Below are 27,999 nucleotides of genomic sequence, written 5' to 3'. Positions count from 1 at the left end.
GAAATTATAATTACTTTAAACAAGTTTTGAAGAAGCAGACGAAGAAAGAAAACTCACCTGAACAAACCCTCCGTCTTAATTTAGCTATTATGAAGATCTATGAGGATTAAGCACTTTTTTCCACACCCACCTGTTTCTTTCTTTCATCTAAAAGCCAACCTATTTGGTTTAATTTAAGCATCCACTGCAGTTTCTGTACCCACTGCTTGTTAAAAATGATTGAAAACTGGTTCACAACTAGTACTAATTGCATTTATTAGACTTTGCTGGTAAGATTAAAATAATGTAGGTGTCATGTTTACAGATGTATCGCTCTATTAAATTTGTCAGATTTTGCAATGAGTAAGATGTAATCTCTTCGAAGTTTTTTTAGTAATATATCCTAGCTCGGCTTAGCGTGTCATTTTGAATTACAGACATTGTCACAGAATGACAGATAAGGTCCCCTGACCTGTCTCAGATTCGACGGAGAAATATGGTTGTCCCTGGAGAATGCTGTAGACAACTTTAGCACTGTTCCCATATGTAGGATCATCGGCATCAGTTGCAGTGACTTGCACAACAAAGGTACCTTCAATGAAAAATTAAAGAAAACAAAAATTAATAGGTATTTTTCACGGCCAAGACAGTTTATGATGTAGAGAAAAAAAACAATTCATGGTTGGACTTGTGGCAGGAAGTTAGAAATATTCTTATTTTGTAGAATTTTCTCTGCTCATGAAGGACATAAACTCAAAATGATACCTGTCTTATTCTCAACTCATTCAAACACAGTTTTTGATTGGGTATGTGGATTTTTCCGTCATGAAGGAAACAGAAATGCACTGCACTGCAGATATTGTAAGCATTCAGAACTTGAATCTGGGTCAAGAATATACTTTTGCAAATCTACTCGTACCCATAAAGTATTTGACATAAGAATGTAAATATGGTTCTTCATGTGTTTTCTAGAGAAAGAAATGGTGTTGAATCTTAGGCAAGGTGTTAAGAAACATAAAAAATTAGCTTAGATTTTGGCATTTAAAACCATTTGTGAATAAAGCGTTCACATATTAAAATGAGAATATTAGGTTCTCACTTCATCAGATAAGTTTTCATCCATGTGACAAGTCCCATGAATGAGGGGAGAGCATATGCCCCAAAGTCTTTATTTTCATATTGCTTGAGCTTTATTTTAATCTCACTCTTAATCATGATTAATTAATGCTTCTCTCCCTGGACATTATCTCAAATTAGAAATGTGCTTCTTGGAATTCAACCATCCACTGCTCTCTGACAAAGAAATCAAAATGACCTCCCTAAGAATCAAAGAATCAAAACCTGTCAACTTCTCAGGAAAAGATCTCATCTTAAAATAATTTTCCAAAGCTTTTTTTTTTTTTTTTTTCTTGTCTTGGTTGATTTTTACAGCTCAATATATTTTAAATCAATAGAAAGATTGCAGTGGACTTCAAGGCACTTTGGAGCTCTTTTCTTTTGCATGGAAAGAACAACAAAGGTCACAGGAAGTTAATGGCATATCTCAGAACGAATGGGTGACGGAAATGTGTACAATCCCTTTTCCATTTTGTTTGCCTTCCTGAACTAAATAAGGGCTGCTGAACAGATCTAGGAGTGGTATGACACAGATGACCATGAAATACCATATGACTAACATGTATCAAACCCAGGTATCATGTAACAGAGCTCAACTCAATTTCACTGACATTAAACCAGATGGTATTAACTCGCATTTTTTTGTGGTGCAACAGAGGGAGCATGTTTCACCCAGCTGACACCTCTGATTCCAGGAAACTGTTACCACTATTTTCTTGGATTTGAATTTTTTTTTTTAATATCTCAGGTGCTTTTAGTCCAGACTCAAACAGCAGATGTCTCTATTCAACACCTGTAAAGTCTGGGCCCTTCAATAACTCCACGGAAAGAAGCCAGACCAGACACTGAAACCAGTTATTAGTTAGCACCTACCAACATCTGACATTTCGGGAATGCTGGCATTGTAAACGTCCTTTGTGAACATTGGCTCATTGTCATTTATATCATGGATCTTAATGATGAACTCAGATTCTGGTTCCACTGGTCTTCCAGTCCTTCTGTTTATAGCCTGGGCACGGAGTATGTATACAGGCTTTTCTTCCCTGTCTAGTCTCTTTGTGGCCTGGATGTCACCAGTGTTTTCATTGATAATGAAGAGGTCTCCTGCTCCATCTCCAGAAAGGATGTATTTAAGTGATCCATCTCCTTTATCCTGGTCTGAATGCAGCTGGTGGTGAAATGGGAATTAAAAAAAAAAAAGAAAGGAAAATAAATAAATAATTGGGACACAATTCTAGATACTTTAACCGATATCATGATATATGCTTTCCTATCAGTAATACTCAGCCAGAAGGCTGCACACTGCTTTTGGGAAATGAGTTGAAACTACAGTAGAAACAGTGAATAGATTGAGTTGTGTCTTGATGTCAGAATTGAAATGGTCGGCAATATTATAAGAAGTTGCCTGAGGATAACCATAAACTGAAGCTGCAGACCACTTTCCCAAGCTAAATATACATCAATCAAATCCAAATTCTAGTGACTTAGGTAGAATCCTAGAAATATATAGGGCAATGATATCCTACAGTGAAAAAACAGTGTGTTTGGGAATTGCAGTAAGCAAAGAATTAAAAAGTGGCCAGTCAAGTCACTTCTTAAGTTTAAATTCTGGGTGCTTGGCTCTTATGCCCCATGGACATTATGTAGTATATAATATAATGCACAATAAAATAACCTACCAAATACATACACAAACAGCAGATAAATACATGCATTCACAGATCTGGCAAACTAAGGCCAGAGCCAGGCAGGTGTAACAGACCATTACAGCACTGGAAGTGAAGAGATCAGTTGCCTTACCCAAAGGGGCATAGGTGAAGCTGAAACATGGTGGGGGAAAGGGAAAGAAAAGAATGATGGTAATTAGCATACAAAGCATGTGCTGCCTGAACCATCACCTTTTATTTCCCCAGATGATTTCCACATCTCTTGGAATTCTGTTGAGTGACTCAAAAGGCGCAACTGATTAAATCATACCCTTATGGGTATTCCTGAAAAAAGCCTTATTTATTCCCCTGGCTTTAAAATCCAGGCTACTCAGCTACAATTTATTTTATTGTTACATTAGTGAAAACAAAAATTTAAAAAAATGAAACATTAAAATGACTTCCAATGTGTAAGCACAGGCAATGAAGACAATGGGGAAAAATCTATTAGGTAGCAGATTCCTGGAAATTGTTTCTTTCATACACAAAACCTGTTTATGAGTCAGGAGAGCTGGATTTTCTCAACCATTTCTTTGATTGTCTTTTCCTGAATAAGAGTTAGGAAAAAAACACCCTGGTTGAGTGTTTTGCAAAGCACTTAGCATTGCTGGATAGCATGCAGAGGACAGTAAAATTTGTAGATTTAAAGAATCTTGGCATAGACTCCACCTGTGCCTGGCTATGCCCTACCATGTTGGAAGGGCAGCCTACAGCATGACCATATGGTCAATGTTTTGGGCTTCCTCCAAGTTTCTGCTCAAATCAGAGATCCACAGACAACACACTTGGTGGCACAGTGCTCCACTGTGTGCGCATATGCCAATGATCCCTAGAGAAAGCATCTTCCGTGCAAAAAGTCCGCCTTTAAGGGCAAAACTCTCTGTCACCACACATTCCAAGACTGTCCAATAATACAAAATATCATAACTGTGGCATGGTTAATCATTAGCACACATGCTGAAGCACTCTTCTTAATTTTCTCCTTCAGGGAGAAAATGGGCATGCTGTGTAATTTTGCACGGAGCCCTTTCTCTTGATAATAATAGCAATAAGTAGGTTCTGTGCAGAATTTTTCCTAAACAGTTTTCACATCCCTTCACAAAACCAGTCAATACCATTTGCTCTGTTTTTGGATAACAAAGTTTCCCAGAAGGCTAGTCTTGAAATTTGGAATAGAATTGAGGTCTCCTGAGTCCCATTCAGTTGGCCAATTTCCTTGGCCAGGGGGCCTAGAGGAATTATATTATTTACTAGACATAAGTTCAGACTCTAAAAAACATCTATCAGACCAGCTTGTTAGCAAGCCAGACTAGAAGTCTACTGCAGGAAGTAATTTCAATTAGTTATTTGAATAGAACTTTCCTCAAAGGCAACCTGCAACAGAAAAGGCATGAAAATAATTTTATGATTGTGTATTTTTATGATTGTTTCACATCAAAAATTCAACTTCTGTTTGCCTTGAAAGCCTGTTTAACTTTGTCTGTATCAGAATGGGACAAAAACAGCCCTCAGTAACAGACTATCATTAATTTGTATGAGTCATGGAATAGTGCTGTTTCGAGACTTGGTAAAGGCTGAACTCCCAAGCTCATTTTTATCATCATTTTAATTAAACTTGGTTTCAACGAACAAAGTAGCAAAAAAAGGTCAAGATAGAAAAGGTGTGGGAACCACTGGGAATAGTTTTCCATAATATTCTTTAACTAGCCTAGACTACTTAAAGAACTAAAAATGGAAACTTGTATGATTTTTTTCCTATCAATTGTTTATTAAATTTTCACTTCTCCTCCAAAATTAACCCACTTGCCTAAGACCCATGGTGACTCTGGATACCAAGACAAAGTGTATCTCGGTGTCATCAACAGCGAGAATGAGGTGATCCTCATCCATGGCTCAATCTTTAGACCGCCATCTAAATCACTACCTTTAAAAAAAGATTCTCCCTTGGATAAAATCCTTTCCAATATATTTAGTTTTACAACTTTCCTAAGACATGGCAGAGCAAACTAAGTGCTCAGCTAGCCAGGCTGTATGTGGATTATTTACTGCGAGAGTCTGACCTGTGGGAGATCATGTCCTACATGTGTATTCCAGAGAGCTGAGGCTGGCTGAATACTCGCTCTTCAAACCAACAATGAATGCACAGCATATCATCATGTGTGGCCTCATCAACCTGGTTCACAAAGGGTCTCTGAAAGTATGACTGAAATCTATTTGACTTCAGTAAGGGAGGATAGGTCTTGCCATAAGGTTTTTTACGGGATAGACCTGTATCACACCACCTGCTTAATTGCTGGGACAATAACTATATTATCAAAATAGTTTGGATTTTGTTCCCTTCTATTCAGAAAAAGAAAAAAGCTATATATATTAAAAAAATAAAAAGCAGATCTCAAGAAAAGTTTCTCACAGATGAAAAATTTCCCTTGTGAGGAAAATATATACATATATATGTATAAAGATATATATATATATTTAATATATATATCTTTTTATATATATATCTATCTATAAATATATAAAGTTATATTTAATATATAAATATTTATTATGTTAGATTACTTTATCTGTCCTTGACTGTTTGTTTGGTAGAAAAGATCTACCCAGGCAAAGACAATATTCTTTTTTAATTTTTTAAGTGTCAGTTTATCTTGGAAGCAACATTTTGTTTGCGTGACCTATATGAAGAGAGACATTGCTACTACTACCAGGTTAAAAAAATAAATTTGCAAATAACACCAGCAACAACAAAAAAATGGTGCAAATTGAGTCCTGAAGAAAGGCCTGGAGGTGAGATATACTTAAAAATACTGTTGATGGGTTTTGTATATAAAACTTAGCACCATTGTGAGGTTATGAGGATGAAATGAATGGTAATAACAACCCCATTTTCTTTATAAGTTGAAGTTATTTTTCACTACCCGGATATCTCATTGTGAAAAAAGTTTGCTGTAATGAAGTATGTGCATAAATTATACTGCAGATGCTTTTAGCAGGACTGTCACTAGACAATACATGATATTATAGCTTCAGTCTCTTTACTCATTTGTATTGCAAAAAGGTGTCCATTATCCTCTGCATAAAGTTAGCCAAATAAAAGGGCCATGACAGTTAGCCATGGGATAAAACCAAATGTTTGGGACACAATCCTCATGTAATCTGGGCTGCACCATTCCTCAAGACAAAGTTAGTGCAGCCAATCTTTTAAATACTCCACTTTAGGACAGATTTTTTACTTCTGTTGGAACTCAGTGTTACTCACTGGTCTTCATTTCAGTTGGTGGCTGAACTGAGCAATACCCCAAAGGTAAGCAAAATGGTGAAGAGCTAAGTCTATGCAATAAAAAGTAAATGTATCAGCAATTGCACTGTATTAATATTATAATAAATTGATTCACTCAGAATCTAATCTGGTCACTCTTCTGACATTGTCCATCAATCACTGGCTAAGGCTGAGGATGAATGACAAATTAAAGATTTTACTATGCCCTAGGCATACTTTTACTCATTTTACTTTAATACCACTGTAAAGTGAACCATCTGGTTTGCTTTTAAAGACTTACAGTCAGATAAAAACTCTCCAGCCTCGATCTTTCTTCTGTTCCTCACAAATGTCCTAGCCCAAATCATTCAAATACATTTACCTGGACATGGGGAAGGTAAATGCATTCCTCCTGAAGGAAGAGGTGTTTAAAGTGCACTCAGGACTGGAGCATTCTGCTTGTTGTCATATAGATAATTATTTTAAAGTGAGAGCTGTTTGTTTTCTGGTTTTTTTTTCCCTTAAAATTAGCCACAATCTAAGTAGCCTTGTTCTCCACAGTATCTCTGGCAGAGCCCTCCAAAATCTCCAAGGCTAGTAGCAATGGACTGTCTTCAGCACGACATCAAAGAAAAGGGAAATCTCTGCTCAAAGTATTTTTACACAAGCATTTTATTTTTATTTATTTCTGGACTGAAGAGACTGACATCATTTGTGTTCATCTCACATCATATCAACAGAGAGCATTGCTTCATTTTAAAGTAATAATCCAGCAAAATTTTACTGGGATTTTAAGAATTAAGTTGGATCTATTCTACACACTCAGGAATTCCTTCAGCAAAGCATATGGGAAGAATTTAAGGGCATCTTCCAAGTGCTTTTACAGTCAGACTATAAACTGCTGTGATGCAGGGAATAGCATCTGCCCAGGAGCACAGTGGCAGGGCTGGCAGGGAATGGCATCTCCCCAGGAGGACAATGGCAGGGCTGGCAGGGAATGGCATCTCCCCAGGAGGACAATGGCAGGGCTGGCAGGGAATGGCATCTCCCCAGGAGGACAATGGCAGGGCTGGCAGGGAATGGCATCTCCCCAGGAGGACAATGGCAGGCTGGCAGCCAGGCAGGAGCAGGGCAGCCACAGGCAACCAGAAGAGCCCTGGTGCTGGGCACTGGGAGGCTCCTGGGGGAGGAGATGGCTGGGCAGGGCTGTCGGGAGCTGGAGACCTGCCCTGCTGTGATGTTTCTGGGGCAGGACCGTGTGGCTGACCTGGGGTCCTGGACTCTGGGCAGGGGGACAGGGACAGTCAGGCCTGGACAGTGAACCCGGGGCCCTTTTCTGAACATGCTAAATTCACCTTGATATGAAACTTTGTGAAACATCAGGACCAAAACTGAATAACTGAAGTGAGATCCCATATGTTTTAATTGGTTAAGACTAACCGCTAACTTATTTTGTGCGTTTAAATGGAATACACCAGAGAGAAGCGGCTTTCTACCACAGATATTTGTAACAAGGTTGTACTGAAAATGTACTTTTACAGCTGTGGTAATTAAATTCCAAAAAATTGAAATTGCAGGCCGTGACTATTCTCCAGAGTTAAATAACACCCCTCCTCTACCTCATTCTGTAACACTGATTTAAACAGCATAGTTAATCTCATTTGTGAAGTGGCTTTAGGTTATGAAAGGCAGCTGTAAATTGCAGTTTAGCTCCCACTAATGTCATATTGCTGGTTAGGATACCTGGCAATTCAGCTGGTAAAGTGGTTTTCTATTCACCCTACAGACCAAGTTCTTTCCCATTTGTGAATATTACATGCTTGTTGCTGAATTTCAGTGCAGTTACTGAATCTCTGCAAAGATCAAAGTCAATTGACCTTGGGATGCATATACTGAACCATCAACCTACAATTATGCACAAATAAGCTGCCTGTTGTGTCTCATTATTTGTTTGTGTTTTTAAGAGTGACTTGATATTCTGGGGTTGGTGTGGTCCCATTTTTGTCTCCTAACACATTAATGAAGTAGAGACCAACTATTAAAATAGTAAGCAAGCAGTTGGTAGGTAGCTAATGAAGGGAATCATGGTTTTACTCCTGGGAATATTCATAGCACATGATTTCACTCCAAATTTACTACATCCAAACACCAAAATACAGTCCAGAAACAAACAAATTCAACTAAATGTATTGCTTGAGGTTACATAGAGCAATACTGAAGCATTTAGAAAAAACAAGGCATGCAAGAAGAGATTGCTAGCGCTGTAATAGTTAAAGCAATAACAACCTTGCACTCTTCCTTTGCTCTCCTGGTGCTCTTTACCCCTGCAGCACCAACACAACCCCTCAATCACTATAATAACCAACTCCTTTAGTATCATCAAATAATCAGCACCAAAATTTTCACTCTACTTGGTGACTCTGTGTTAAAAGGAAAATGTCACTGGCTCTGCACATTAGGTAATAAGTATTTATATGTATTTTGGTGAAGTTTAAGTACACCTTTCTTTCTAACTCACAGAAAATAACTCCAAAACACTACATACGGGTTCCATGTACCTCCATATACACAAAATGGAGTATGATCAGGGCAAACACCTACACAAATAATTTATTTCAAGACATAAAAGATGCTTTTTTCCAGAGCATATTCCAGAAGGTCCATGAGGAGATCCAGCATCACCAGAAATGCCAGATTTCCTATGGATGTGTGTGCCATGTTTTTTTGGCCTCAATGATGCCCAAGCTCTGGATCCTTCCATATACCACATAACCTACCTAGCTCAGCCCTAAGCCAAAGCCTCTTGTTTCCCTCATGTCACTCACATCACTGCTCTGATCCTCGTCCTTAAATCCTCTAGAAACAGCAAAATGGTGCTACTTCTCATGTTCCTTACACACTTTCTGGAGAAGAACCACCATGGGCCACAGTGGATGGTGGTTTATTTGTGTATCTATGGAAAAGACATGTGACCAGCCAGCCAAGGCTAAAAGCAGGTTTGTTTGCCTGATGTAGCTACTGTTCTTCAAACTGTACATGAGGTTAATGATTTTGACACCTTTATTCCTCTGCAAAATTTAACTCCAGTAAGTTAGTGGACTATAGAGCTATTTAGAGGAGGCCAATGGGCAGAGATAGAGGCTAGACTGCTGAATCTGATTATTAGACAGCTAGATGCTTAAAAATAATTTTGAAGACAATGGGAGAAAGTTGCTACAGTGATTCCAAATCTTCTTGGTGCTTACAGAAACTAGAAGAGATAGTTCCTTTCTGTTCTTATATAAAGCAATTTGAAGATTATAATAAGATTTATATTCTATAGCATCAAAAAATCAAGAGACAGACTTTGAAGTAAGGTTCAAACACTACCATTTTCAAAGGAAATAAAACAATAAAAAAAAAGACAAGATTAAAAAGAAAGGCAAATAGACCTGTGCTATCAGATCACAGCACCATGATGCCTCATGCACAGCTGCCAGGAGCAACGCTTGCACGCAGGGGCTGCGTTTACACTGCTACCATAGGTACTTAAAGTAGATTCATACTCTTTTGTATCTCCTTACTAACCTGAGATTTGCTGTCCTAAGCCATCAGCAGTTCATTTTTAATCACTTTCTTGCCCTTATGTCACAGTTTATGGAGGAACTGAATGGGTTAACTATAGTAAGTGATTGGTTTGGTATGGTAAGCACCATTCCTATACCATATTTAATACAGTAAATCTAAGTATGGTTCAGTGTGACTGATTCCTGAGTGTTTGAATTTATTAATGTAGTTTTATCTGGTTTGGCTCTCACCCTATCCAGCAAAGAAAAAGCTGCAACAGGTTCACTGTTCCTGTTCAAAGAAATAGCTACTCTTGAGAGTAGAAAAGATCTTGTTTCCCAAACTAGATGTTCTTGTGCCAGCATTGTGTTTCTGTTTTTAAGAGCCTCCTCCCACATACTTACATTCTTCCTCATCCTCCATTTACAGATGCTTTTGGGTTTTTTTTTGTTTTTTGTTTTGCTTTGGTTTTTTTTGTTATTTTGTTTGGGTTTTTTCTGTACTCCCAGCCTATATACAGCTTTTGCTTGCAAAATAGACACTTCTGAGTCCTCAGCTGAAAACCTGTTTATAACCTCAGGATTTTGTTTTCAAGTCAAGTGGATTCCAAAAAGAGCCAGTGAAGAAAAGGCCAGATATGGAGGGCTGATGTTCCTAGCTGGTTTTCTGTAATTGCCGCATTTCGATTGGCCTTTCTCCTGTACAAATGGACACAGATTTTGGAATGTTAATATTTTCCTACCTGCATTAGAAATGAGTACAAAGATTTGCTATTTTCATTGCTATATCAAACTAGTTCTTCTAGACTAAAACACTCAGCTTTTCCTCCTTTTTCTGTTCCTTCTCCTTCCATTTTATGATCATACATTGTCTATTAGATTTTTTTTCCTTAATAACTCCTATTTCATGAACATTGCATTTTTTCCTGTTTCTATTCCTTCCATTTTTAATAGCTCTCTTTTTATACTGTAGTATAGTCTCAAAATAAAGGGTAAAATGAAATCAAGAATAATCAAATCACTGAATATGTTGAGTTGGAAGGGATTTAACAGGATCATAGAGTAGTCCAAATCCTGATTGAAAACATAAAATCTATAAAAAATTAATGAAATAGAGCACTGAAGAATTACTGAGGTTATAGGAGGTTCCTGCATTTTAGTGTGTTGGGTTTTTTTGAGTTATTGAAAAATATACTATGTCTGTTTTATTGTGCTTACATTTTTGATCCATAAGAGTTAGTATGGCAAACCCAAGAAAACCTCCAAACCTGTCTCATTCAGCTGTGGAATCCCCTTTGTATAATAATACACAGCAGGCTGTGTTTTTGTAGAGAGAACATATCTGCAAGATACCTTGTTTATAAAAAGAATAGCAACACTGGCTGCATTCAAACAGGCAAATTAGCAGAAAAATTGATATTGAAATAATAATAAAAATGTTAAAGGACATAGGAATTCAATACTTGAACTATTAAAAAAAAGTCAAATGCTTTATTAAGATAACAACCTCGGTGCAGAACATGCAAAGGGTAACACAATAATATCCTCTAAGGGTAACCTTTAACTTAAGTACTGGCTTTTTAAAAGAAAACAAAGAAAAAAGTAGCTATGAGATTCAAGAACAACAAAAAAACTAAAATTGCACCCACTGCAAACAGTGAAAAAAAGCTACAAGCATTCTGCAACAGCACCATCATCTGCAAAACATACTGCGCTGATATTAAGAATTGCAGGAGAATTTAAAAAAAAATCACGGTGATGCTGTCTTTCTGCTGCTTGAGAGTATCAAAATGTCAGTGAACTTTCTCATTCATTCGCAAAAGTAGCAGTGACAATTTGTTCCCTGCAAATGAATGACACCAAGAGAGGCTAAAACCAGTTTCATAGAGATGAACAAATTCAGAAAACTAGCAGATCAAAAAGCACTAAGCATATTTCAAGATTCAGAAGCAACCAGGTACTCAAAAGGCAGACTGAGTATAAAAGATGGTGGCATTTGATTTCAAAATAAATACAAAATAAATACACAGAAAAGTCACTATAATAAGAATAGAGGGTGCTGGTGTGAAAAAAATAAAAATAATAAGAGATATAAAGGGCAGTGGAATAAGAATTTGTCATTACATCAGAGACAAGATGTAAGGTGTTCTCTCACTTTGGAAACTCAGGCTCACACCCTTCAGGCAGGCTGGAAGGTCCAGGCAGGCTGGAAGTCTCTTTCTGTGAGGGCCACATGGGAGAACACATGGCCTGAGACAGATGGGGACTGCAGTTTGGCTGATGTTGAGATCCTTGGTTTGAGGAATAGGCTGCCCAAAGTGTAATTGTTGTTCTGTTTTAAATGTATGGAGCTAAGAATGAACATCCATACTCTGGTGACTCACACCTTTATTGCACACCCTTCAAAATCACAAATGGGTTTTCTAACCTGAAGTGCAAACATGCAGCCACAGCTAATCAGCTTCGCAAAAAATCAGCGGGAATACGTCAATCCTTTTAACATTGCCTGGGACCTCTCAAGGCTTCTCCCTCTTGGGTTCCCCAGCTGCCTCTGCTCTTCTCTGTGATTAAACAGGGACAGTGGCACAAGAGCTTTTGTCCTGCACTGCAGGACACCAAACTAGCAAGGTACCTTATTCTGACAGCCCTTGTCTCTAGGGGCAACTGATTATCAGATCTTAATGAATATCTGGCAAAGCTGCAAACTAGGTAAAGGAACTTCATGTTCTCTTGAGCTGAGTGCTGCTGAGCACTTCTGTGGTAATGCACTTTATTTGCTCCTCTTCCTATTATCTCTAAGTCAAATTATAGAAGGAATTTACAAAGTTTGCCCTTATAAAGACAAATAGGTCCCTAATTTGTAAGGAACAAGACACCATGGTGTCAAGCCTTATCTCTATACATATGGGCTCTTGAGTTTCATGTCCTATTATCAAACTTCTTGCTTTTCTTTGAACTACTGTATAACACTATAAAGAAGCAGTCTTCCTTTCAGACTCTAAGGAACTCAAAACAATTCTGACTCTGAGTAATAACTGACCTCTTACTTTAAAAAAAAAATCATGGTTATATACTGAATTTTCCCAGTTCTACTTAGAGCAGTTGGGTTTCATTACGCCTTTGAAAGATCAAAGAGTTCTCTTCAGCTAAACAGCAGTGATGGTAACAATAGAGCATTATACAGACTTCTGCAATTACCCTCACAAAAGCATGAAGATCTTGTTCTTCTCTCCAGGCAGGCCAAGGCAGTTTAAAACCCCTGTTTTATGCTTTTGGTCCAGCTATTTAAACATCTGGATTTCTTTGTCAAAGAAAGAATTATTTCTTCTTGCCAGTGTTTTCAAAATGTGGGGTAGCAAAAGGACCTGGTATATATGAGGATTTGCTTTACTTGAGACATTGGCATTAACTGACTAAAAAGTTCTGTATGTAATGATTGTAACATGATTTGAGAAACTTGGGTATAATTTGTTCTGTGTTTATGGAAAGCCTGGCTATCATTTCACTGGAATCAAGAATAGCAATATTGTGGCTTTGCCACAGCTTACTGTATTTAGAGGGTGGGGCAGACGGCCTCTCCTCAATGCAGCTGCAATGGTAGAAAATCTAGTTGTTCTCAGGTTTTTGTTATTATCCCCCAGCTGAAGGCTATTGTCACCAAAGGATTGGATGGGTAGGTAGGGGAGTTTCTGAATTCCAAGGTCGACTATATTAGCTAAAGTAGCATTTTGAGGTATGTTAAAAATGTGTGCTCTCATATGAGAGGTTAAAGAAAATTAAGTGCCTGACTTGTAATGACATTCAATGGAAATACAAAGAGTTCATAAAGGATGTATGCCTAAACCCCATTCTTCAATTAGAACTGTGCCTACAATTCAAGAGCACCAAATTTCTTTACAGCTTTTTCCCAAGTCAGAGGAAATTAATTCAAATATCCTGATATCCTTCCACTGACTATACTGGGACTTCTGTCCTGTACTGTATTAGTCAATTAGAAAAGGGAATTCATACAGTAGAAGACAGCAGCAGGTATTCCGTTGAGATTAGGAGAAATTTTTTTTTTTTAAAGAGTACATTCTGCAAACATGCACTTCAATAATAATTTTAGTGTTTGTGCTTTAGTTGTTAAATTATGTGATGTGTATATAGTTAGCGAAATGGGTCTGTATTATATGTCCAGCTTTATTTAACTTTGATTTCTCTGGAATTTACCCAGGGACAGTTGATCACTCTTTATCAGTGGTCAGAATTATCTGTTTAATCACTGACAAAATATTTTATTTGGAATAATGAACTTTCAAAAATGCTTCATAATTAAACTGGAAGCAAATACAGCACCTTAATTAAGGCACATACATTTCTCATTCCGTGAAAACCTCTATTCTCCTGTGGCAGTACAGGAGAATCTGTCTGAAAGATTAACAGCAAAACAAAATAAAAAAAACCCCAAAACCTTGGCCTAATATCCAGAAATGTTTTTACTGGGATACAGTTGAATAAAACATCAGGCTTCTTCAGCAAGTAACAGCTTCTGACTACTCCCTGATGGATGCGCTTGAAAGCAAATGCTCATCCTTTGCTTACTGACAAAGGTGACCCTTTGATATTCTGAGTGCTTGATGCTGACAATCAAACCCTGAAATGTGTGTATGAATTTTATATGCTGTATAAAAGTGTCTGAATCAGGGAGGAAGAAGCGGGATGGAGAAGGGAGGATACAGACAAACACTAAAACAAATGAGAACCCACATTCTGATTTAAACAAAGACTTAACAAAAAGGTTACTAATTCATATCCACAAGTTTAATTGAGTCTTTAATCTGTTTTCATGCTTCTGTCATCTAGTTCTATAGGTCAGAAACTGGAAAAATGAGAAACATTTCCATTCTGTTACATTCTCCAACTTTGTTTCAAAACAGAAGTTTGTGTTGTATAATAAACCAGATAATAAAGGGTTTGTGAGGCAGTAGATGCAATACAAAAGGCCACACATTTATCTCTCAACAGGGCCCTTTTGATGAAGACTCCCCAACGTAGAAAAATGTTTATGGGAAATGTTAGGCAAGTCTGGCATGGAGTAGATTCTTCTTTCAAATAAGTATTCCTCAAAGTGCCATTAGTGAGGCTGTGAAGGGACAGCTCAAATGACCTGAATGCTGCAGCAGAATGTAGATCCTTACAGAGGCCAGGTCAGGAAGGCAAGGAGGTGGATTAGCAAATAATCAGCACATGTAGGTGGAGTTTTGCTTTGAAACAGGTGACAAATCAGCTGAGATCTCCAAGATAAGAGGACAAGCCAACACAAGACAGCACATTAGGTATCTGCCACAGACTGTCTGCTCAGAGCGATGAAGCAGATGCAGCCGTCTTTAGACAGATGGAGGAAACCCTGTACTCTTGGGGGACTTTAATCATTCTTATGTTTGCTGGAAGGGCAAAACGTCTGTGTGCAAGCAACCCAGGCTTCTGCAGAATGTCCTAAGACAACTTCTTCACCCAGGTGATGAATGAGTTGACCAGAGGGTGTGTTATGCTGGACCCATTCGTCAATGAATAAAGGAGAACTGCTCAGGGATATGGAATGGCACTTTGCCCACAGGCCCCAAAGTGCCTTGAGTCAGGCAGAAATTTCTGGTAGAGTGAAGCATTACCCTCAGCAGAGAAAAACCAATAAATCAGGAGCCTTTTAAGTAAATTAGACACAGTTCCATAAAAAAAAAATTGGATGAATCTAAGGACAGTGACTGTGATGAAATGTTTCTTTCTATAATGTCTGAAAAGCCATAGTCTTTGGGGAAGGTTCTAAAATTCTGAAAATAGGGAAAGTCACACCAATTCAGGTTCAAGATCCAGGATAGCCTATCTAGGAATGCAGATTAATTTTGACTGAAGAACCTGGAATTCCTTTGGTGAGAATACTTGTGTCTATGCTCTCCTAATTATATAATATCTAGTATTCATGAAAGGAAGGAATTCTCTCTGAAGCACATATAATTGCTGTGATACTATCAGTCTAAAAATTCTAAAGGAAATTGTTCATAAAATATTTCTGTAGGTAAAATAACAGATATTTTTAAGGTGAATGGTGTAGATCCTGACAGGATCCACCTGCAAGTAGCATGAGGGTCAAGCTCACCTGAGTTTACAAATAGCACAAATATATATGCGAGAATTTTCTCCCACAGGCATTAGCTCTTTGCCTGCAACCCCCTTGGCAGTTGTTATTCCCAAGATGTGGGAATTATGTTATTCCCCATCTCTGAGCAATTTTAGCTGTTGTAAGCAGCATTAACTGTGTTTTAAGCAACTGACCTGAAATGTGTAAAATTACATGAAATGGAGAGAAACTGTGAATGAATGCTCTGACACTTCAGTTTGCATGTCCTTTAAATCATCTGCCAGTGCCCTGATCAGCTTGATTGCAAGGGCTGTTAGGCACAAGGAAGTATGTCAGAGCCAAAGGTATATGTATATTGTTTGGTTCTGTCTTTTGGGGAGAACCTTCCACTAATGACAACATGATGCTAAACACAAAAGTTATACAAATGACTTGACTGAACTTGATATTGCCTTCTCACATGAAGATATAGAATGGGCAGAGATGACCAATATGCTAAAGATGACTAAATGATCATTATGTGAGCCTGTGCAATGCATTAAAACCTCCTTTGTTCCAGCAGACATCTAATGTGATACGTCACTTAATGTTTCACAAAGAGACAAAGTATGAAATAAAGCCAGAGGGACGATATTCCTATAAAGAGAGGCCATTTCAGCTGAGCTCTCCAGGAGCCCTCCCCTGTACCACGTGGCATAAGCAAGCTGGGGATAGAAGGATTGCAGTCTTCATCAGATGTGACTCCATAATAAACAACTCTGTTCAGAAAACAGTGGGAATTAGAATTCTAACATAAACATTTGCTAAATTGTCCTTTAATGTAAATTTTTTCACTTCCAGCTAACTTAGCATTTTATTTCTTTACAACCTTTGTTTTTCTGTTCTGAGGTGGGGCTTTTTTATGAAATTAGAAGACAGGAGAGAAAGGACTGATATTTTTTCCTTCTCTTTTCCTTCCAGAGGGCAATTCTTTCCTTTCCTTCCTCTGCCAACTCAGACTTTCACGACAACTACAAGCTTCACTGCATCCTGAAGTACTTGCAAGTGCATGCTGAGGTTTCTTTCACCCCATTAATGGTGAAAGCAAGCCACAGTCTGCATTAGCGCATACGGATCAACAGTAGGCATTCACATCACAACACATTTTCAGTTTGTGTTTTGAAATGTTACACTGACTGGCCACAGCTCTCAACCTGCTGCTGCCCCACTGTGAACTGATGTTCACCAGTGAGGGAAATGGCAGCAAAAGAAAAGGGAGGCACAGACAATATATTTAATTTAATAAAGAGATTTCTCTAAGCTTTATGGTTTACTATATTTGGTAAGCCAACTGTAAATAACAAATGGTGGAGTAACAATGGTTGTCTTAGGCCTGAAAGAGGGATTTTATTTTTCAGTTATCCCTAGCCTTCAAAATTTATATTCATGATGTTGCAGCTTCATAGTGGGAACACTATTGTGCTATACAAACAAGAAAATAGTAATGCAGCTCCAAATAACAGCAACCTAAATAATCCATAATCAAGCATGAACTTCACATGTAGTCTCTCTCTAGAGGGGAAGATTAATACATTCAGCTGTTTTTCTATAGCTGGAAGTCTAGGGACACACAGTTCAGGACAATGTGCAGACTGCTAACAAGAGTAGAACAGGATAATCTGTGAAAAGATGTGATCCAAAACGTAAGCACTGGTATGAGTGGGTAATTAGCATGTGAAAAACAAAATTGTTTTGTTTGGGACACAAAAACGAAAAACAAGAATTAACAGAAATATTGCCTTGAGGGTCCCAGGATTTGCTTTTTTCTGTAGGCAGAATGGGAAGAAGGGGAGGAGGTTCTGTATCGTTACACTGTAAGTACCATCATGTGCCATCGTGTAGGAAATGCGGTTTGTTTGAAACAGATGGTTGTAAGGCTCTTATATTGTGTAATATATTTGGATACAAGGATGATGCCAAGTAGATTCACAATTATGATGATCGTAAACATTAACCATGCTGTATTTCCTGCCTTTTCATTTTCTGAATAATATCCTTGCCCATCCCACCCTTTGCTCATTATCTCCTTTCTTAGCCTCCGTGTGATGGTTTAAAACCTGCAAGCTGTTTCTGGATTGTCGTCGTGGGCCCCTAACCCCTCAGCTGTCCCTCATTACGGAGTTATCTCTATTCCGCAGGGACCGACAGCACACACAACTTCCACCAGCGCCCGTAAATCTTTCCAAGAGGAATACAAGACAAGCGTGTGTATGTGTGTGCAATGCAATACAGAAATGAAGGGCACTTGGGAAAGTCAAGTGCTGGAACATAAAATATGACTGATGGATGAGGAATAATGGAAGCGCAGATGCGCCACAGCATTTGTTCTACTTTTTAAGAGAATGACAAGTACTATGCCTACTGAAGAGGGAGGCAGGTGACCTAATCATAGAAACTGGGGGGGGCATGGGTGGTGGGGAAGGGGCTAAGAACTCTGATTTTTTTTGTTTTCCAGTCTCTGCTGTGAAATTTCTGATTTTAGCTGTGCGAAAGGCCACTTAACCTCCCTGTACATCAGTTTTGCCACATGCAAAAGCCTGATCCGCATTGCCTCTGGATGAAGAATGCAAAACCTAGACCCAGAGAGAGCCTATCCTAATAATAAAAAATGAATGGAAAATTCCTTTGTGATACTTTCTGAATAAACAGAAATTACAAAGGTAACTTTTAACGTTAGGCATTGTAAAAATAACAAATCGTCACTGTGCTTGGAACAGGAAACTGAAGGCATCACATATTTATCATAGTGCAAGTTACAAGGCAAGGAAAACAAATACTGAACAAGTGCCAGTAAAGCTGCATAAAGGATGTTAAAAGTGCAGTTGGGGGAGTAATTTTAGTTTGACTTTTCACATCTTGCTTTTTTGGGGTACAAAAGTTTTAAAGGTAAGTACAGAACACTAGTGCACTAAAATCTGAGAGAAAGTGAAGATTTCTCTTGCTAGTTATCATGCCAGCCAATTAAGACATGATACCTTCTAACCATTGGAGTAATATTACCCATTACTTCCTAAAATGCTGAAAAGGCAAGGACTGTATTACATGACAGTAATTTTCTTTGTTTAAATGTCCCCTTGTGTGTGCTCGCAGCCAGATAATTTTGCCTTGGTATGTTGTTTTGTCCCTCTACTTGCAATGGCTTGGAAGAGATTCTGCCTTTTGTTCAATTTGCTTCTGCTGAAATACACTGCTGTGCTTGCCTTCAGAATACTTGTAGCCAGAAGTAAAATCATTAAAAAAAAAAAAAAAAAAAAGAAAACCACTGCTGAAACTACACAACTACACTGTGATAAAATTTAATTCATCCCCTCCTCAAAAGCAGGGTCATCAGTACCTTAAATCATTCCTTGACAGAGGGGAATTCATCTTTCCAAGAGGTTCTTTCAACACCAAGCAAAAAGATTCTGGGTTTGCCTACAGTAACACAGTATCCTTTTTGCTTTGCCAAGCCACATACCAGCAGGAGTTTGACTTTATCTTCCTTGAAAAATGGAGTTGTCAGCAGAGGTTGATTGTTTATGATGGGTTGTACAGGTAGTAACATCAGATAGCTTCCAGGCGAGCATACTGCTTGAACTATATGAACATCAATAAGACACAGCAGAAATGAAAAGTATGTCTGGAAGTTTCCTTTGAGTGCCAGCCATCCAGAGCATTACAAAACCATTCCACAGTTGTGCCTCTTGTTACCAGGAAAGAGGGTTGCTCCTTTCCATTGCAGATTGCCAAAAGCTGCTCTTGGGTTAACGAGTAAGATTTAAGGCTTGTTCAGATCTATCTTTAGTCTTAAAGAAAGTGGAATCCTATCCCTTTATGTCAGAATGATTCTAGGTTTGTGCTCTTAACTCAGTGATGGATGCCAGTACATGGATTTTATGTAGCCAGTGGGACTGCCATGTCAAAGCTGTCAAGTGTATACAAAGAGTAACAATACCTATGAGTATGATCTCGGAACAGGGCAGATTTTTTTTTTTTAATTTTCTTTTTTTTTTTAACCCCTGGAGTATCTGAAGATCTCTAGGAAACACAGCATATATTTTTATATATAGTTGTACTACCGCTTCATTGTTTACCTGTGATTTAAGGCTGCATTCCCCTCAGCCATTTCAAATTGTACTAAGCAGCCAGGTGTACTACTAGATCTCTTTTAAAACCCAACTCAGATGTTGCAAATTTTGGTTAGGTAGTACTTCTAGACACGTCTCTACTTTGATGCTCATGTAATTCTTTTATTTCATTTTTGGATTGAGTCCCTGCCAAGTGCTACAATTTCTGAACCAGAAGAAAAGATACCTTCAGGTTAAAATGTCACTGTGCCCATCAGTCACACTTCAATGCATAGCCATAGTTCACAAGTTATTCAGCAGTGCAATGAATAATCCAGTCTAGAACTTTTCTTCAAGATCCTGGAGGTCTGAGACTAGAGTGACTGGGGGCGTGAATTTCATCTCTTTTTAAAACGATTTTATTTCACAAATACATGGGAATGAAATTCAGGAATAGAAGGATGGGCAATAAAGCGATCGATCTGGTGTCAGCGCCGCAGCAAACATCAGCTTGTGTTTATAACACTGCGAGCGCCTCGTTGGCAGCTGCACATCCTTGTCCAGTGAGATACAGCTACGTGTTTGGGCTGACAATGAGGGGAGAGGCATATAAAACTGGGGAGCACTTTTTAATAGCTGACAGTAGCCACAGCTACCAAAAAAAAGGTTTCATATGTGCTTGGACAATTAATTCCCAAAGGATGGAAAGCTCTGGGTTCAATGAAAAAAGAGTATGCAGGGTACAGACAACAACAGTGCTCTGGTCTGTGGCTCAGATGATGCTACAGCATTGTCTTCAGTACTGCCTTGAGCTCTGTCTTCAGAGATACTACTTTTTCATTATCCCAAACCTGAATGCATCCCCTTTTACTGTTCTTTTCCTATGCTCTAAAACTACTATGATGCAAATCTGTTTTTTGTAGTTTAAACAGTTACAGGATTTCACAACTGTAATTTGGGCATCTCACACAAATAATGTTGTTTTTTAGAATCTTTCACAACAGACTTCTTACATCTCAAATTTTGATGTAGGTGTTTGGATTAAACAGATGTTAAAAAAAATGAAGAGGCAAAAGTGAAACCAGCATGAGTAAAAGATTTGTGATTTTTTTGTAGCTCGTATAGAATCTTTTCTTTTTATGGTTATGATGTTAATGCCCACCTAGTTTTAACCACTAAACACAAAACCCCCAGAAGATTCATGTCTGTCTGTTTATACAGTAAGGCATAAGCACAATTCCTTTGTATATACATTTATTTATATTGTTTTAAAAGATTTTGCTGTTCACATTTCTTCTTTATATTACTACCATTTTTAAGTCCATATTTAAGGTTAACATTTAGTCCTCAGAGAAAAAAAATATGCTTCATAAAAATGTTCATAATCCTCATTTGCCCACATCAATCAAGTTTAATTGCTCAGTTAAATTGACTAGTTACCTCAATTTAGAGACATTTAGATGTTTCTATCATTTTCCTTCACACCAATCCTCAACTTTAATAATAAAAGGCTGCTTTTTCATGCCTCTTGGCTAATTGTTCAGTTAGAATGTGAACAGTTCTGGCATTTGAAAGATGTGTGAAAGGCCACTTGCGAATGGCTTATGAACACAAAATCAATGACATTTATAAATTATGTGTTGCTTCTATGCTTTACAACAGAAAGTGTAATAAAATACAAATAGGTGGAAGAACAACTTTTAAAAATAACGTACATTTTTTTATCTTTCTGATTCCTGTTGAAACTGTCTTGGTTTTCTGGTCCAACTAGACCATTTTTAAACTTTCTCTCAGCAAACTTGTCCTGCAGGAATATTCACTTCCCCATCAGTCCCTCTGAAGTCAATAGCTGGTACTCTAATTCTGCAGTAGAAAAAATGGGGGGCTGATGAAGTTTAATGTCAAAATTCACAGTGACAATGAGAGACTGTAGGATCACCTCAGGACCATATGCTTTACCTTTGAACAAAAAGATCCCCATTACCCTGACTACCCTCAGCAGACTGTGAAACAGGAGAGTGTGTGGACTTCTGTCTTTCAATTTGTTGCCTTTTTTTCATCCTTGACTCCATGTTTCATACCTGTTTGTTCTTTTTTTCCTTCACTGCCTCATCTTCTGTTTTTGTTTTTGCTCTCTTTAGGTAAACTTTCTTCCAACCCTTATCCTCTACCTCCATTTATTGTCATTTCCCCCTCCTTTCCATCTTGATTCCTCTTTGTAAAACTTCCCTTCCTTCCATCTCTGTCTTTCTAAGTTCTTTCCTCTTACTCGCTTCTGTTTTTCTATCTTTTCTTACCCTCTTATCTTCCTTCTCTACTTCTCCTCTCTGAGGATTCTCTGCCTTTGGCCTTTTCCTGTAGATTGGGCTCAATGGTACCTTTCATGAATGCTGATTATCCTGGCTGGAGTTCTATGAGTATTACACCAGCTGAGTAGCTCTTCATTTGAATCATGCCTTGCAGCCATTTAACAGGAAAGGAATGTTGCATCCAACTTTGACTGACAGCTGACTGGCAGGCAAGAAAAGCAGTCACCATCTCTCATGGGAATGCTCAGAAGCTTGCAGAGGGAGATAAAATGTCAAACCACTGTGATCTGCAGCCTTTGCTAAGAGGCTTGAGGGATCAAACTAGATCAGATACAACCCCATTTTTGTTTGGAAAACCAGGCTGTATTGTTTCTGCTTTGAATGTCATCATCAGTAGCACAATTTCTGCATTCTGCAAGACATATTCCTATAGACTGTGCCACCTTGGGCAGTATATACTCGCTTTAGGCTCTTAACACAGGTGCATTAGCTCTACAGATTACATAAAGTCTGTCACCTACATGGGAGTCTGCTGCTCAGGGAGGCAGGTGTTCTCAGAGTTAAGTTGTGACTTTTCTTTTTAAAAAATTTTTTTACCCTTTTTCAACTGACAGCATGCTTTGAGATTAGAAATTTTCAGCTGCCTGTTGTTGTTCTTGGTATATATATATGCACTGTGTGCTTCAACCATGCTTTGTAGTAGCATGGCTGGTGGTGTGAAGGTCATGTCACACAGTCCTCAGTGGCACCATGAAACCTCATCAGAAAATGGCTGTAGCATTGCTGTGTGCAGTGGGTAATAAAAAGGGAAACAATTACCTTTTGCTGGGTAGAAAGAATCCTCACCAAAAATGTAGGCACTGTGAATCCTAACTTAGACCTAAACCTCTCCTGGTTTACACAGTTTGACTGCAGCAAAATTAGCGAGCACAAGGGAAAACACATCCCAGTTTAAAGCTAAAAATCTAGCCTATAATTAAGCTGCATTATTTCCAGACACAAAATAAAATGCAAAATCTTTAACAGAATTGCCAGTGATCTGCCACGGGACTTTCTGGTTAAATGAAAACTTGTTGATTACAATCTGAAGCTGAAGTGCACTAACCTTTCCACTGAATTACTCCTCAGCAGAAGCTGGGCACACAGGAACATGAACTAAAAGTTGTAGCAGGCATTGTTCTTCCCAACTTGCTACTGCTGGCTTTCTTTCCAGTGTTTCTAAAATCAAAACATAGATGCATACGAAAGAAACTTACCTTGCCAACATACTGGTAGTCAGTTCCTGTGTACTCCTCCAATAAAAAGAACTGATTCCACATCCAGCTCCTTTTGGAACGATGGAGGTCTTGCCTGCTGTTTCCAGACAGCACCAAAACCTTTTCCTTTTCTGGAAAGCCACTAGTCCTTTTGGATAATGGAGTTAAGAAACTTTGGTGGGGCTGACCGGCCCAGAACAGCAGCCAGAAGCAATGGTAAGTTCTCATCACGGCAACACAAGTAGGTCTAAATAATGATTTTTTTGTCTTGTCCTCAAATTAACCTACTTTACTGCACTAAATCCAATCTCATGCCGTCTTCCTTCTTTAAATAGTCTTTGTAGTCTCAAAGGATCTCTGAAAAGAAAAATAACAACTCTTTTAGCATTTCCAAAGGTACTTAACTGTCACCACTGCAGCAGTAAGTCCACAAAGTGGATGAGTAAAATTAATTGTTAAAAACCTGTGCTGTTTCTGATTCAAAATGTTGCAAATGATCTGAGTGAATCCATATCGAGTATGGGGAAGGAGTCACGATGTTTGGATTTAGGGTGTGTGGGGGTCCCCTTTAACCCCATTTGCTTCCTTTCATTGATGAAGGCAAGCCAGATATTTCTCTTTTTACTGCCTGACCTTTGGGACATAACTGATTATTTTCTGATTGGGGATCTTGATGAGGTTCCCATATTACAATAAAGAAGTGCTAGCAAAACTGCACACTGTCTTCCCAGGAGACATTCTGTTGCTATAGTTATGGACTGAAAAGACTGGACTTAACTCCAGGATTTTGCCCTCACATTTAAGGAGTTTTGCCTTTGACTCCATTTAGAAAGGAGTCAACCTGGCTTAACAGGTTAGTGAAATAAATGTGTGTATATATCAATATCTCACACATAATAGACCTGCTTGTTATTGCATAGGAAATGAAGTGGACATTTTGGTTTTCTCATTATCTATTGCCAGAGTTTTGAATCTTTAAATACATAGATATGTATGTAAATGCTTCCACTCTTTCACTAATAACTTCTAAAAATAGAAAACAAACCTCAGTTAGTTCATTGCTACCTGTGGGTTTTTACTAGCTACTGCTTCCTACTATTACAATACTAAATATCAGTGCACCTACAAAATAATTATGAATATTATCTCTGTCTCTGAATACTGCATAATTTTCAACACGCAAAAAGCTACAGATATAGTACCCCAGAGTACTGCGGACAGCTCTTCTGTTTTTGAAAAAGCTGAAAGCTTCTATTCAAAAGGAAGAAAATATACTATGTGTCTCAGGTAACCAGTCATACAAAATGCCTAATGAACAGCTTTGGAACATTTTAGAAGGTGAAGAAATAGAATTAGTTGACAGAAACATTCCACAACATATATTTTTCTTGTAAACACTTCATTGAATTTTTAGTTCAAACAGATCTATAACCTCAGAGAAGGATAATTTGATTAATTTTCATTTTCTTTCTCACTGATGCTCTTTGAAAATAAGTTAGGGTTTTTTTTTTCAGCATTCCAATCAAAACCCAGTAAATCATTCTGAACCAGCTCAGGATTCAATACAGCATCTCTCAGTATTTGTAAATAAAGACTGTGGAATGACAATCTGACTATATGAAACTGAAGAGAAAATTTTTGTATGCTGCATTGTGCTTCATGAAACACTGCTTGGATCATATTTTACATCAAAAACAATTTTTTCATCTATAGAATGTTTTTGTCTATTTAAAGGTGTACATTAGACAGAATTTAGCCTTTGAGCTATGCTGAAGGAGTTATAGCACCTGCAATGCTTCAGGTTTGCTACTCTTCTGGCTGTCCTTATTCTTGGTAATAAATTGCATGAAATAACCTCAAGTCTCTTAGAGTCCCTTTTAGTAAATAATTTTCTATAAAAAAATACCACTTAGCTTTTATATGAATAGTAGGTAATGTAACAGGACTGTTCAAACAATATCATTTTACTGTTTCAAAAGGTAAAATACTGTTAAGAGGTAACTTCTGTGTGAGAAGGAGTAAGATTTTTAGCACTAAGAGGAAGAATGTAAATAGTACAATTAATTCTGACACAGTGTAATTTCTTCTGGAGAAGAGGAAAGGTTTGCAGTTAGCTTTCTTATTAGTCAGGGAAAGAGAACTCTGTCCTACAGGTCATAGGAGCTGTGTCCACACACAGCTTTGAGAGTCTGTGAGAGAGACACAGACCCTTGGGTGTATTCACACACACATGTAACCATAGACACAGAGAGAACAGCAAGAACAGAGCTGCATTCACAACAAGACCTGCCCAGAGGAGGAACAGGGAAAGCTGCCATAACTAAGCTTTACAATGTGTTCAACAATTGCCTTCAGTTCAACTGATGGAGCAGCGGCAAACTATGGAGCAGTGCAGGTTGCTAGAGCAGGACACAAGCAGCTGGATCAGCAGATTCAGACACCAGAACAGGGAGAGCTGAGGTGGCTTTAACCCTCTCCATGTCTATGGTCTCTTTTTTCCTCCTTCCATACCCTTCTGACCTGTGTAAGGTTTTGTCCTTTATGGCTCTGCCAACATCGATTATTACCTTGGCTCCCATTGGACTGTATTCAAGTGGACATCTTCCTTCATGTGGTATGGAAGAGGAAATTGTGTCTCACACAACATTTTTGGCTTCCATTTTCTTGCCAGGTTGCTCTGGGGGATGTTGGGACCTGCCCAGGTGTGTTAAGTACTGCCCCAAGCAGGGGCAGACCTGGTGAGCTGCCGTGTATCAGGATGGACATATCAGGATGATCTGTGTTTGGAGGGCAGATGTGGAAAGATGTAGGGAGTACAGCACATGAGCAAACCTACTACTTTACTATTAGGGAGGTCTGCATGGAATTTTGAGGCATAAGGAAGTAAAAATCATCACCTGACATGCTCCTCTCTGGCCAGATCCTGTGGTGGGGCTCTGTACCTCTGCTTCTGCACATAACACTTCTAGAGAAGTGCTGCCTGGACCAGCATTACCTAGATGGGATTTGTGCCAGCCTTTTAAAGGATCAGTCCTTCAAACACCAATTGCCAGGAAACAATTATTCCTGTGGGGGAATTTTCTGCACTTGAAGTCAGCTATATTTCACAGCTCTGATGTCATGGGAAAGGTTTTATAGTGGCTCATGCTGAATTATAGCTTACAAGAATGATATCATAGCTGTGAAATACAGCCCTTTACTCTTCCCTGCAGAGATGTGTCCAAAATGCTGAAATAAGGGCATGATCCTGTAATGTCCTTCTTGACTGCACAGCCTTCATGATGCAGCAGAGCAGCTAAGCCCCAGCAGCTTCCCTGTGAGTGGCAAGAGAGGAGACACACCTTTTCAGACCCTGGCTTAAGTGCGCAACTGGGGTAAGTACCAGCTGAATCCAGGGTGTCTCTGCCCTATGGGTGCTGATTACTATTTTATGGGTCATAGTGAAAAATTTAGTAGAGTGAATAAAAAGGACAGAGCACTACACTCTGAGCTGAGCCTTTGGCAGAGTGAGCTCTTGTGGCTCTTAAATGCCATTTTGTGCTCCAGTCCCAGTGTCTCATGCTCGAGAGACGTCTCTGCAATGGAATAGTTTTTCTTGTGCAATCTCTCACTATTTTGAAAAAAAGTCATTCACCAGGGAGATTTTATTTTCTTTAAGTGTAGATGTGCAAATATAACTGATGGGACCCAGGGATGGGGGCTAAAATTTTTTTCTTCACATTGCACAAATTCAGGTAAAAAGAGGCACTTTAAACATGGCATTTCTCTCAACCATCCGCTGGTCAGGTGGCTGGGGAACTTGCTGTGTAATCAACTGTCAAGAGTGAAAAACAATTTTAGTGTACAACAGCCTCAGACAACTGGCTTAGCTCGGCCAGCTCAAATGTATGGCAAATCTGGGCTTTTTTACGAGAAAAGAAGGAATGTGCACATCCAAGCTTAAAAAAATTAAAATCCCAGCCTAAATTTAGCTATGGTCATAGTTAAGATAAAAGCAATGTCACTTGCAGCCACAGAACTTTCTTCAGGGTGACAAGTTGCAGATTTGAAGTTTATGTTCATCCTCTTTGAAAGATTTAAACCTCAGACAATTGCTTAATCACTAGAAGTATCAATTTCAAAATTATTTCCCCCAGGTGATAGTAGTCATAGTCAGCCTTTCTATTCACCCTCTCCAACACTTCATTAATGTAATGTCTTAATGTGAGAACTCAGTGCAAATTTACATCCTTCCAGAGCAATATCCAAGTATTTCAACTATTAATCAAAAAGGAAATGCATCCATTGGAGTTACTCCTATGAATCAGGGAGCCCTGCCCTGGAGATGCCTTTCTGGCATTGTGACAGGCATCAGGTACAGATTCCTGACATGAGGAGCCCCAAAGAGGTTCCACCTCTGCTCCTGCTCAGCTCTGTGGGTTGCAATGGTCTTCCCAGCTGGTTGTTAAATAAACCAGACTAGCAAAGAGCCTTCCCATGAGAGGCATCAGCAAGGAGAGGGAAAACAGCTTTTCCTCATTCCTTTCTGTTCAACACCGTAGTAGTCACTCCATCAGCAGATTCTCAAAGGAATATTCTTTATAAAGCATACTAGAGTCTGGACTTTAGGATAATTTCTTTTCT

General features: G+C 38.5%; 1 protein-coding gene across 1 annotated transcript in view; it reads right to left on the bottom strand.

Annotated features, from left to right (window-relative positions):
- Nucleotides 1–23,604, bottom strand: part of LOC311154228 (cadherin-6) — a gene marked incomplete at its 5' end in the record, with an annotated part of 44,723 nt that extends 21,119 nt beyond the window's left edge. Inside the window, 3 exons of the mRNA XM_084206507.1 lie at nt 452–571; nt 1,969–2,263; nt 23,377–23,604. Coding sequence (XP_084062633.1) covers nt 452–571; nt 1,969–2,263; nt 23,377–23,604 — 643 coding nt within the window. The remainder of the gene's footprint in view (nt 1–451; nt 572–1,968; nt 2,264–23,376) is intronic.
- Nucleotides 23,605–27,999: the final 4,395 nt, after the last annotated feature.

The sequence above is a fragment of the Fringilla coelebs genome, assembly GCF_963513975.1.
Source record: "Fringilla coelebs genome assembly, chromosome: 1".
Lineage (NCBI taxonomy): Eukaryota > Metazoa > Chordata > Aves > Passeriformes > Fringillidae > Fringilla > Fringilla coelebs.
The sequence above is the reverse complement of the archived record's forward strand: the minus strand, read 5'-3'. Positions and strand labels throughout refer to the sequence as shown.